At 40.1% G+C, this 13310-nt stretch overlaps 1 protein-coding gene across 5 annotated transcripts in view; it reads left to right on the top strand.

The window, feature by feature from the left end:
- sox13 (SRY-box transcription factor 13) overlaps window positions 1–13310 on the top strand; it is a 99308-nt gene that overhangs the window by 48759 nt on the left and 37239 nt on the right. For 2 of the 5 annotated variants that reach the window (XM_074671170.1, XM_074671161.1), the window contains exon 1: window positions 3151–3221. The exons of the other annotated variants lie outside the window; for them this stretch is intronic. In XM_074671170.1, coding sequence (XP_074527271.1) covers window positions 3163–3221 — 59 coding nt within the window. In that variant the 5' untranslated portion in view covers window positions 3151–3162. Of the gene's footprint in view, window positions 1–3150; window positions 3222–13310 lie in introns of those variants that run through there. 5 annotated transcript variants of the gene reach the window in all.

Genomic DNA, 13310 nt, shown 5'->3' with positions numbered 1-13310 from the left:
GATTGTTAAATAAATATATATTTATCACATTTTTGTGAAACGCAGCAATTTCTGAGCAACTAAAAGAAATCTATTACAACAAGTCGTGTCCAGTCCTCTGAACATTTATTCAGCTTTCAAAACAATGAAATACTTTGTCTGAGTAAACACACAATATAACAAGCAGTAGTAAACATTCACACTCTTCTTAAAATGTCTAAAAAGTAATTTAAACTTATTAATATAATTTGAACAAAAGTATGTAATGTATCCAAGTGGTCCTAAGTTTGAGGTGCTCATCTTTTTTGTGCCTGATCAAAAATTGCGTCATTTTATACAACGGATCAAAAATCGGCTTTTTAAAAGAAAATACGGACGATGGCCGATAGAGACAAATGTCCAAATATCGGCACAATATATCGGCCAGCCGATATATCGGTCTACCTCTACTGAAGATAAGCCAGTACAATTAAGACCAATATTGTGTTAACATTTTGTTTCAAAGGGATCCTGTATCAATCAAAACTTTAGTCTGAGTTTTGAGATGGAAAAGAAACCCCCATCAGAACCAGGGATGAACCAATCAGATCCTCATCTGATCCACAGATATGACCGATCTATTCACCTGTTAGTGTTACTCACAAATCTACGCATTCATAATCCCATGAGATATTAATTCAGAGGATCTAAAATGTAATATTATATTATTATAATATTATTATTATTATCATAATATTATAATATTATATATTTATAATATAAAATTATGTATTGATTTTAAAAAAAGTTAGGAAACCCTGAAGTTCCCAAAACATCTAATTCACAAAGAGTTCTGTGAGCTCAGATTGTGATTTCTAAGGGTGTTAAATGGTCGGTTACTGGGACAAGGTTGGGCCTCCTCATTTCTATCCTTTTATAAAAAAAGAAAGTTCTTTTCATTTTTACCCAAGCCCTGTTGGAAAGAGTGATGTCTTTTGGCACCATGAACTTTGAGTCTTACATGCGTTTTCTTTTATATTCTCTCTATATTGGGACATCATGGCATCACATTAATGTAAGATCAGTCATTTGAATCATGTGTCAAACCAAGTTTGAGTGAACTGAATTTAGGCTTTCACCATGCATCACCACATCTTTAATCAAGCACAGTGATCAAAACAAGGTCAACTGGAGCCACAAAGTGTTGCCATGAATCCAGCAAAAGTTATGATAGAATATAAACCTGTTCCCGACAAGCGGTGCAGTTTAGCTCATCCTGGAACGGCTTGCATTTTGTGGCGTTTCCACTGACTAATCCCGGGACAGATCCCCAAATAACTTAGATGAACCGTCCCACTTTTTGAGACCCTTCCCTTAGGGCTGGACAATTAATCAGATTTTAATCATGATTTCAATTTTGCCATCCGACAATCATAAAAACAATATAATCTAAGAAAAAAAATTAACATGCCACACAGTGTAGATGTATGCAAGTTCCTGTGCTTCATAGCTCTTCTGTGTCCCATGTGCAGCCACAGCGAGTGTGTGTGACTTATGTGTATCAATAATACTGTATGTGCCACTTGCTGGTTCTTTAAAGTTGTGTTTAAATCAGTACTGAAGTTTTTGAATAAATGAATAATTGTGTATATTAATTGTGATTTCAATATCACTTAAAATAATCGGGATTCTAATTTTTACCATAATCGCCCAGCCCTACCTTCCCTTGGGGTGCCAGACTGAACCGATCCCATCCCTACACTGCAGTCTGTTGATAGGTCGAAAGAATCGTCACTTACTGTGTGACAGCGGCTGTATTTCTTCTCGCGACACACAGTCTACTCTGAAACAAAGATGATTTTTTTCTTTGTCACAAGGAGCCACATGCCAATCACAAAGAAGACGAATTGCTGGATGTCCTTCATTGTTGCTCTTTGTTTACTGTGCCACGTTTTTCTTCTTCATTGGATTTATTAGGGTACACCGTGTTGAGCTGCTATGGCGTCATGCTATTATGTAACTGGTGCAGCTATCAGCATCAGGCTTACACGCCGCCTACCAAGAGCGGGCAGGGTTGGCTGTGGAAACGCAAACAGGATCAGGCTTTACCGAGCCAACCCGTACCAAACTGTACTGATCTAAACCAGGCTGCTTGGTGGAAACAGAGCTCAAAATAACTGAGTCCAAAGCAAAAGATGAAGTGTCTATCTCTTCATCCACTGAGGATGGTGGAGGAGGAGGAGGAGAGGGAGCCAACCACAACCAGAACTAGACTCAGGGATTTGGTCACATTTCCCTGATGGGCTGTTGCACCAGGAGTTTGAGAGTGTGAGGAAGTTGCAGATGTTAAGTGTGGACCACTTTCTTCAACTTGTTGTGTTACATTAGTGCGAACTGTGCAGCCACAGGTTGGGAGAGGAGCAGGGGGAGCAGGAGGGGGAAGAGGGACAGATAATGGCTGATGGATCAATCTACAGCCTGTGAACAGGTGCAAATGGTGCAGGTACTTTACTTTTTAATAACTCAGTGTAAAAAATACCTTCCAACAAGAGAACGTCTCATTCAGTGACTGTAATCTCAGTCACTCAAAAGAATGTGAAGATTATTTCTGCCCACGTCAAACACAATATGACGGCGTGGTGTTTCTCTTATCCACCCCTTTAATCATAGCAGAAGCTTGTGCAGGAGCTCCAACTCATGTCAGAACAAAAGAGAAGCTGCCAGATCAACATGTTCATCACAAGACAGTTTCCTTTTTTGTTGTTGTTAATCCTGTGTCTGAAATTTGACACTCCTGTAATCCTCAACTTCAAATCACGTAAAACTGAGGCTTAACTCGATTTATTCCTCACATGTTGCTTTTACTTCCCTGTTCCAACACCTCTGCTCTGTCAGAGTGAGACCTCCCTGCGTCCAGGAAATCATAATCAAAGTTTGCGGCGCTGAAGATGCTCTTATCAAACTGCTATCACACCTGTTTGTGAGTTTGTGTCCGATCGTTATCGTGCATGTCGAAGCTGCAACAACGGTTACCTGCAGCAGCATGCTAATCATGCAAATGAAGCCTGTGTTTGGTGGGATTTGAAGAGGCTCTTTGTACTCCCCCTCTTGAGAGGAGAAAGGGAGGGGGGAGCGGCTGGGTTGGAGGTAAAAGAGGAGTGGGGGAAAGACAGGCGTCACTGCTGAGGGAACGGAGCGGTCACTATGACTCGTGTCAGCAGCTCGGGGTCAGCCGGCTGGATCTCCTCAGGTTTACGCAACAGGTCAGTACGTCTGGAGGGATGGAGGTTAACCGCTTAGTGTGTTTTTAATGTGATTTAAAGATAGTTTACACTAACTCTTTTTTATACCTTGCTGTAGTTGTTTATCAGTGATTACTTGACTGAGGAAAACTGGCTGCAAATATTCCAAATTGTGATCACCAGTTTTGCTTTTAGCTTCTTCAGTGCAGCAGAAAATGCTTTTTCTGGTTTGGTGAATGATATATTTCAAGTACTCTTTGTATTTTTTAATTTATTTTTTAATTTAATTTAATTTGTAATATTTTAATATTTTATAATATATGATAATATAAATAATAGATAATATATGTAATATTTTGTAATATTTTTTTAAATATTTTTTTTTACACTTTGAATTGAGTAAATGTTCAATTAACAAAATAGTTGAGGTAAATACTTGATAACGAAAAAGTTGAAGCTCCTGTGACTCAAAAACTTAAAAAAAAAAAAAAACTTAAAAAAAAAAACTATAATAAATATTATTTATTTTTTCAATAACAAGTTCCGTCGCTGTTTCCTCTCCTCATGTCTGGATCAAAGCTCGCTGATTTACAATCAAAGGAGAAGTTGCTGAACCCGGATGAGTCACAGGCTCTGTGCACTGGAGATGAGTGGATGAGACGATGAGATGTGGTTTGTCTCTGTGATGTTTCAGTTTGCTGGAGGCTCTCGTTGTGATCAGCTCGTGTCAGGCTCTGTGGGCAGACAGCCGCTCTCTGGCACGATTGGCTGGATTGTTTTATCATCCCTGAGTAAATACGGCTAACTGTGAAACATTTCCCCAAACATTTGTTTATGCATGGGTTTACACTTGTCTTAACACGACTGCACAGCAGGTTGGGAACCTACTGCACCAGCTCTGCCGCCGACAGCTGAATGAGCTGTGAGAAACCTGAGAAGAGTCAGTGATACAGGAGCAAAACGGGAAAGGAAGTGTTGGAAAATGCAAAGATGTGTGTGTTAGATGAGATGTATAGACTTTTGTTCTCTAGCCGTGGTTTTCTGTCTTTGCTAGTTCCTGCCAGGAATCTTCTCCCATTACAACTGTCAGTCTCCGTGCTGACAGCGGGGCGTCTTTATTTGTTTATCACCAAGTGAACCTGTTTAGATGTTTAACACTTTATCCTGCTGCTCGTAACTGCTGAGACCGGCTCCTGGCACTCGCTCTGTCTCTTGTGCTTTCTCTGCTATTCTGCCTCAGGCGAGAGTTGGAGAGCGACAAGGACGACATAAACCCAACGAGCTCCTGTCGGGAGGGGGGAGAGAAAAGCTGACAGAGAGAAAGAGAAAGAGAGTCTAAGGAAACAAAAGAGGAGAAGAGAAGAAAGGGAGAACAACAGAAGGGATTTGCATGGCCAATCCCTCAGGGGGAAATGTTGGGTTTTACGTGTAACAACTTGTTGGGTATCTGAGGTTTTGTGTGAAGTGATTCTTGTGTCGTGGGAAGTGTAGAGTTTCAGGGTTGTCAGCGCTCGTAGGAGAGGAGCTGATGTTTATCTGAGCTCAGAGGCATGTTCCCTCTGTCCACTGTCATCCTCCATCGCTTCTCTGGAAGGACTGAGAGGGAACAGCTCTGCGTTACCTGCTGTCAGACTGTTCGTGAGTCACATCAAGCTGCTTTAAAGGGTCAGTCAACACCAGGATCTTCACTAGATAAATCATCATTGTTGGTTAGAGGTGTGAAAAATGATCGATATGGCAATGTATTGCGATAATTTGACCTGTGATTAGATTTCAACGTTTCACTCTTAATATCGATATTTTTGTTAAAATAAAAATGCAGAATCTTGTGCACCCTGACTGCGCTAGATGGCGCCGAAGAGCTACTCCGCTGTATGTTGCCCATAAGCTATAAGTGAACCATAAATAATGGATACAATCTCAAAGTATATTCAAATTATTTTATTCCTAAACTTGATGATGTGGATTTTGATGCCATGAATAACAAATTTTCCCCTCTCTACTTGGGTTGGTTAGTTTAAAATCCAATACAAGTGTAGTAGACTGATAAAAAAATAATTATAGTCATGTTTTGGGCAATATCAGATTTTTACGAGTTACATTGGGTACACCCATAGACTGTATATAGAGTTGACAGCGTGGCTCCGCCATTTATCATTCTACGGTTTTGAAGCCAAAATACCGCCGTCTCAGGCGCCATCATTGTAGCAGTTTGCAGCCAGAGCCTGAACAGGAGAGACGATGAGGGATTCTGGGAGAATCTGAGTGGAGCTGGGTGAAAAAAATAATAATTTTTTTTTTCTTTTGAGAGTCTAATCACTTTCTGACTCTACCATCCAACATATTTTACGATCCCCGAAAAAATACACGAGAACGGCATCTGTCAATCATCGTTAAACATTACGTAAAGCCTCGTTTTTAACCTCATATAAATAACGAAAAAGAAACTTTTCAGAAAAAAGAGGAATTGGACACAAGACAGCCAAATAATATCTTCAAACCACCACAACAATCAGACGTGAGAAACATTTCTACAAGGTGTTATAATTTTTTAAAGTTTGGCCACAGCCCATCCGGAATGGCTGGAAAGCCGTATTTTTAAACCTATACTGCAGCCAGCCACCAGGGGGAGCAGTTTTTGTAGAGACCATACCTCACTTCGAGCCGAGCAAGCGGACGTCCATTTTTTTTTACAGTCTATGGGTACACCAAGTGACATTTATCAGTTTCACCTACTTACCATGTCTCCCAACCAATAATTTCTTTTACAACATTAGTTTAATGTCACAGTAGTTTAAGAGACAAACTTGACACATTGTATGTTTTCAAGTAAAGTGTGTTTAAGAAACACTGCATCAGACTTTCTTTATTTCAAACACAGTAAAATAGAAAAGTTTTTCTCAATCTAATAGTTAACTGTGTAAAATAGTCCAATGTATCACACTAATATGATATCGTGATATTATCGTATTGTGATCCAAGTATTGTAATTAGTATCGTATCATGAGGCTCTTGCCAATACTCACCCCTAGTGTTGGTGTAACTTTTTTTTCTATTTTTCAGCCTCATATTTAATCTAATCAATGACCTCACACATCAGCTTTATAAGAAACATCCTGAGGAGGAAAGATGGAGGTCACTTTTTTTGAAAACCTTTGGCTGATCTAGAATCCGTTTGTCAATATAGTGACATGAAAAAGTGTGGATCTCAAACTGATGATGTTGCTGTTTCACTTGTATGTCAAAGAAGAAAACGCACTATCCATTAATTAATTTTTTTTATTTCATTTTATTTTATTTTTTTAATTATTTATTTTGGATATGCAATAGTACATAACTCCCCAATTACAACCAAATATTTGTTCACACAACATAATAAAAAAATGAACATTTCTGGAACCCAAATGCTAATGAAACAAAGGAAAAGAACAAGAACATGCGGAGTAAATGACATATTCAAAAAGGAGTGAGCAGAAGGATAAGAAAAGCTTGCTGATTTGCAATCAAAGGATATATATATATATATATATATATATATATATATATATATATATATATATATAAACATATTCCCATATGCATGCATGCACACATTTTGATTCTTTAGGTTGTGATTCGATTCGATTCACCCAGGAGTGAGTGTAGCATCTTCACAAATAAGGCGCGGTGAGATGTCTTCGCTACATGTCGTGTGGTGGTTTTCCCGTCTCTCTGTGCACTATACAGATAGTGCTTGTCTGTGTGTACACGCACATGTTTGCGTGTCTGTAAACGGGTAGGCACCGTGGGCAATACAGACAGCAAGACGGGAAATGTGACCATGACAATGTACAGACAAATGACATCAAGGTGTAGACCTGATTTATGAGAGGTGAATTTACATTACTTCTGCTGTGATCTGGCACTAAAAGGAAAATGAAATTAACTGGACTTCCTGGGGGTGAGGTGCCAGTATAATGGTAAGGGAAACACTGAAATAATTATAGTTGTTGAAAATTTTTGAATATTTAATTTCATGCTCATGTGAACATTCGGGCTTGCATCAGACTCAACAAAAACCAAGCAGAAGCCCTCTGACTCACTGGAAAAAAAATGAAATCTTATAAAGTGTTTTTGTCTTTGACTTCATATGAGCCAGATTCACCTGATCAGTCCAGAAAAATGTCTTATTTCAAGTTATTTAAAGACAAAAATGAGGTCTGAATTGCTTGGAACAAATTTAAAAAAAATCTGCCAATTTTAGATTTATTTTTAAAAGATGTCAAAAAAGATTTTTATATTTATTTCTTTATTAAATGTGCCAACGGAACAAGAGAATAGCAAGAAAAGCTAATCTTTGAGCAAATTTCTCTCGTTCCATTGGCAGATTTTTTTTTTACTTGTTGCAAGCAATTCAGACCTTATTTTTAATCTTTAAATAACTTAAAAAAAGACATTTTTCTGGACCTACCAGTTGAATATGGCTCATATCAAGTATAAAAAGACAATCTTTACTTAAATTAGGATAAAAACACTTAAGTTTTTTTGCATCCCATTGCGATCTTAAAAATATGCCTGCTCCACTCCCAGAAGGCATGCTCTGACCCTGTGTGGAAAATACTAGTGACAAGTGCCTCATTCAGCCTCTCTTCAGAAGATCCAACTATCTCTTTACATTTATCTCCACTGGACTTTGGCAGCTCTATTGGGTGGCCCCATCAGCTGTGTCGTCATCACACATCTCTGGACGTAAACTGCTCTGTCAGTTTGATCTGAACTCACCACGACACACTAATCAAAGGGTTTATCCCTTTTTTTTGTTTTCCAGAGGAAGTACTTCCAGGAGCCTGTGGTCGTAGTATTTGGTTACTTTTTTCTGCTTTGTTTAGCTCGGCAGTTGCTCGGAGGGCTGTGTTTTTGTGATTTCTCAGCGGCATGTGGTGAGCGCCCATAAAAGCTGAACAACACCATTGGTGGTCTGAAAACAGGCCTCAATCAGATAACCTCGTAGGAAGGCGATGCTATTTAAATCATGCACTACATACATCCACAAGGTCAGGTTCTACATGGGTGCAGTCAGCTGCAGACAGGCCAAGTGTGTGCTTGAGTGGACGAAGCCGATGCAAAGGAAGCCGTAACCTTGACTGCTTTGCATTGTTCTCGCTAAGACGCTGAAAGCATTGTTTGAAGAAGAGAAACCTTTGTGCTTGTAAAACACATACGCACCTTGAGGCATTCCTTGCTGTCAGCAGCTCTGTGGGTCGCTCAGATTCTGTGCATACCTCCGCTGTGTGTGTATACGTGTGTATGTGTGAGTGCACACTCATACACACTCACACACTCCATGCAGAGGCGTGTGAAAGCCACCTGTGGCAGCTCCACAGCCCAGTCTCTGTGGAACGTGGAGGTTAGACCCAGGAATAACTTCCAGCGTGGGACAGAACTCACACACACGCACACACACACAATCAGCCCCTCGCTGATAGAGATGGGGGCCGCTGAGATGTTGGCTAAACAGCCTCTAAAGCTCCCCGTCTTCACTCCTCCATCCTCATTCTTCCCTGCGCTGCTCTACAAAAACACACCACACCTGAAAATAGCAATCAGACAGGATTAGGCTGATACACATCCTTGTGGTTTTAAGCTGCTGTTAGCTGTTGCTTTGACTTGTTTGGATGATGGGACACTAAAATTACAATGCATCTCTGTTTGTTTAGGAAATTTTGAGTTTAGGACCTGGGAAAAAGGCAAAATAGAAATACTCACACAGACACACACAGACACAAGTGAGTGAGTGTGATATTGTGTCCAAAGTCAATAGTAGTCAAGCAGGTGCACAGATGAGTTTGAGTGCTGTTGGCCCTGCTTTAACATTTAATGTGCTTCAGTGCTTTTTAGTTACACTCAGGTGTGTGACTCACAGTGTGAACACACAGGTGTCTGTACACACAAACACACACTGTTTGCAGGTTTGGAGCACTGGCTGTCAAGTAGCACTGTGTTGAATGACAGTTTTAACAGTATTACGGATTTGGCAGAAACCTGCTGTTTTTATTTTTTCTTGCAGCTCGGTTGAAGAAAGGAACGTGCCAAACTCTTGTTAAGAGTTAATGTGGCTCATAATGTTGGCAAAGAATCATACCTGGTTAATTAGACCAAAAAGCACTGAGTGAAGAGCAGTGAAAACATAATGTACTTGGTAATGTGAACAAAAAATCTGGTGAAACAGCTTTGTAGGCTGGTGTTTGTTTCTGTGCTGGATATCGTACAAAATTTACCTGAAAAATGTACCCATGTTTACAAATTCGTAGACAGTTCTTTAGAGTTAAATGGGTAAAAAGGGCTTCTGACCAGTGGCGATTGCTCTAAGACTGCAAGGGAAGCTCAGCTTCCCCTAAAAAATGTCCCCAAAAAAGTGGTGATATGTTCTGCTGTGTGTACATTTTATTGACAAAATATGCGCTAGAATTCCTTCATCTTTTGTTCAGAATCAGCTCCTATCACAGGTAACTGGCTCCACCTCCTCCTCATTCATCCCCACAGCGTCTCAGCGCTTTAACACAGTCGGACGCTGAGTGTCTTCTGACTTCAGCTGGGAAGCGTAGAGTGGGTTAGTCCACTGTGGAAACTGGACGGTCATTGGATAAACGCTCGGCTTTGTCCCGCCCATTGGACGCTCAGCGTCTCTGGGGGTCTATGAGACAGTGAGCTGGCCTGGACGCTGGGCTTCTGCATGATGATTGGATGATCTGTCTGAGGCCGAATCCCTTTTTGATTGACAGTGAAATGAGCCAGTCAGGGATCTTGAAGCAAAACCCTCCACCAGAGCAACTTCTGAGTTCTACAGTCAGTTGTTCTGGACTGATCCAGAGGCTTTATCGACCCCCAGCGAGTTTACCTTTCTTAAAAACGACAAGCGTTGTGTTTAAAGATTCTCTCTCTTTTCACCAATAAGCAGCTACAGCTACAGCTGTGGAGCTTCTCCCCCTGTCACTCACAGCCTGTCGTAGTCTCATGTAGCAGCTCTAGCTGCTAAACACGGAGGGTAGAATTTACGTTTGAATAAATAAACAAATTTATGATGTAGGCCGGAAAAAAAAGTGCTTCCCTTCCTTGACTGACCAGCAGCTGCCACTGCTTCTGACCTGACCTTGCAGAGCAGATGGACCTGCCTGATTCAGAGTCTGAACTCCTGCAGATCCATCTTGCCAGGCTCCATTGACCAACGATTTCACTCGGCTAAATTCTAACCGGCCCAAACAGGGAAGAGAGGTGGGAGCAGCAGAAGTGACGAGCAGACGTGACATCAGCAGACTTCCATACTTGTCAGCGTTCCTTTGATTCTTAAGTTCACTTTACAAAAACAGCAGCAGTCACCTAACACCATTATCACAGCTGTTTGTCGTGTTCCTGTAGTTGTTTGTCCAATGTTTCTCAGCAGCGGCGCACATAAGCTACGTCATACCGTGGCTTCATGTGGATTGGTCTGCTATGACTGTGTCAATTACCAGCTGCTGATTTTTTTGAAGGTCTGGCCTCTGGAAACAAATCTGAAGATTATTACCCAGATGGACTGGTGAAATATTTCCGAGGCGGATATATGAAACTGTCTGTCTGACGTGTCAGGTTACTTCTCATGTTCCTTCTTCCTGATGTTGCTATTGCTTGGTTTTGCTACATCTATCAAATATATACATGTGTTTTTTTTTAATTCTATATAAAATTGTTTGAAAAAAAAGATAAATAATGTAATTTTCATGTTTACATTTCTCCATCTCACAAAATGAATTTCATCTATCTGTATCTGATGAACTAACTGTGGATTAGACTGAAACCTGGGGCTTATTTCTGCCTAAGATTCAAATAACTCTGAATGGCATCAGTGCAACAAAGTAAATACAAAAGCTGAATTATTTTCTTTAACCCTGAGTCACAATATCTTTATAAATAGTTAATATATTAAGGCTTCTTTTTATAACCAAACACTGTGAAATTCACCATTTTTTATTAAGTGATATTTTGGGCTTTTATACCTTCATTTGAAGAGAGTAGGACAGTAGATAAAGCTGGAAGCAAACCAGAGCTGCACACTATGTGGGTGTGCAACTTCAGCTCCCAGGTCCATGCCTGAACTTCACCTTTTTAAATGTCCACTTAGTATTTTGACCCAGAGCTTTAAGTGGAAATAAACCAATAAATTCACATACTTCTCTTGTTTAGCTTATTGGTGTGTGTGTGTGCAGTGTGGCCACCATAGGTAAATAATTCAATTGCTAGAAATTCCTGCACACTTGTGTCATTATCCAGCTTTGTTTCAATCAGGCCAAAATCACTGTCATCTTCTTGTAATTATAGTTTTGTTACCATACAACACAGCAGAGGCTTGGGAGTTGTTTCAATCTGATATTTTTACAGCAAAATCAGAAAAGTGAGCATCATGCAACAGCTGCTAAAGGATGAGAGCAGAACTTAGACCACTGTGAGAACAACATTTTTGATTCTGTTGACAAGACCTGCTGATATTATATTAGTAATAAAGACCCATCATCAAAACAAGAGAGGTCTGATCTAATCCTAACCCACCAGAGGCAGAATCAGACTCATGTTAGACAGACATCCACTGAGACTGAGGTTCAGTTCATCCAGGGTTTTACATCTTTGAGGCATGTTTCTAGTTTAACAGTGTAGTCACAGTGACCATCTGTACTGTGCCCAAGCACGCTTCAACACTCAAGTCCAGTTTGTTGGGCCAGCGTGACCGTGGGTGTGGCGTGCTTAGGCAAGGGTACACAATGAGGACATGACATATAATCTATGACATATGATCGCAGTGCCCGCTCCTCCCGACAATTGTTTTAAGCAATATTGGGGGTGTTAGAGGGCTGTGTTGAACCTAAATTGACTTGACATAAGTCAAAAGTCACAAAAAGTTGTAGCAATGACTCTAATGAGATCGCGTTTAAAGTAAACAGACACTGTATGATGACATATGCTGGGCATATGTGTGCCTTAAGTCTAGTCAATAATGGAGGAGTGTGACCGCAGGCCGTACTGGCCAGCTGGGGAACAACGCTGTAGGGGGTCATCGTGCTTTAATACAGCACAGTTCTGATGTCAGTATGACTGCGACCAAAGGAATCAATCTGTTTCAATTCACGTAAAGTCAAAAGATATCATTTTTAGGTACCTAAGCGCATCCTTGTGACTGTGAAGGAGTGGAAGAGTATGTGATTTTTCATACCGGACATAAACACAGCATTGCAAGTTTATATATTGAAGAATACATGTGTAAATTGAAAGACTTTGATATTTTATTATTAAACAAAAATATATTTTTTAAAATATAAAATTGGTACCGTTGAGCACCACTACCGATTGCCAGGTTCTGGGCATTGGTACTGTTTCAATTCCCATGTGAAAGGTACCCATCCCTAGTTACAACTGAGTATCATCTGCTGAACAGTGAAACTTATGCAGTGTTTCCTTGTGATAAACCTCAAGGTAGTATATACAGAATGAAAAGAATTGGTCCTAGCACTGAGCCTTGAGGAACTCCATAACTAACCCTGGTGTGCTCAGAGGACTTGTTGTTTTTGTGAACAAACCGAATGATATGATTCAAACCCAGCTAAAGTTGTTCTGTAACACCGAGTAGTTTTTCTAAACCCTGTAGAAGGATGTGATGATGAACTGTACAAAAAGGTTTAACTATTTAATCACAAAGAGGAGACGAAGGATTGCCAAGACAAACTGCAGTTGAATCTGAAGAGGACAGGAAAAGGGACTGGCAGCTGGCAAAGATATGTTTTACCAAGGGGTTAAATTCAGCATTATGGGTCACTTAAAGAACCCTGTACTGACATTTTCTTACCTTTAAATTGGATGATTCTTGTTTTAAAGAGGACAAGTGGACTGAAACTATGCAAGCAACATTTCAAAGTTAGTACACAAGTAGGCAAATTGAAGTTTTGTCAGCACTATGGTGTCTTTTTTTGTTTCTATATTGGGTTACAGTCACAAAACACATGGATGACATCCAAACAGATACCTGTTAGACTGAGCACTGACAATGGCTGTACAGAGCTCTGGCATTCCTCCAGCTAAAGGTATCCAGAGGAGAACTAACTATCA

The sequence above is a fragment of the Halichoeres trimaculatus genome, unplaced genomic scaffold (assembly GCF_033239565.1).
Source record: "Halichoeres trimaculatus isolate MK-OKI-2021-1 unplaced genomic scaffold, fHalTri1.1 fHalTri1_scaffold_1, whole genome shotgun sequence".
In the NCBI taxonomy this organism is placed as follows: domain Eukaryota; kingdom Metazoa; phylum Chordata; class Actinopteri; order Labriformes; family Labridae; genus Halichoeres; species Halichoeres trimaculatus.
Note: the sequence above shows the minus strand (reverse complement) of the source record. Positions and strands in the feature narration are given on the sequence as shown.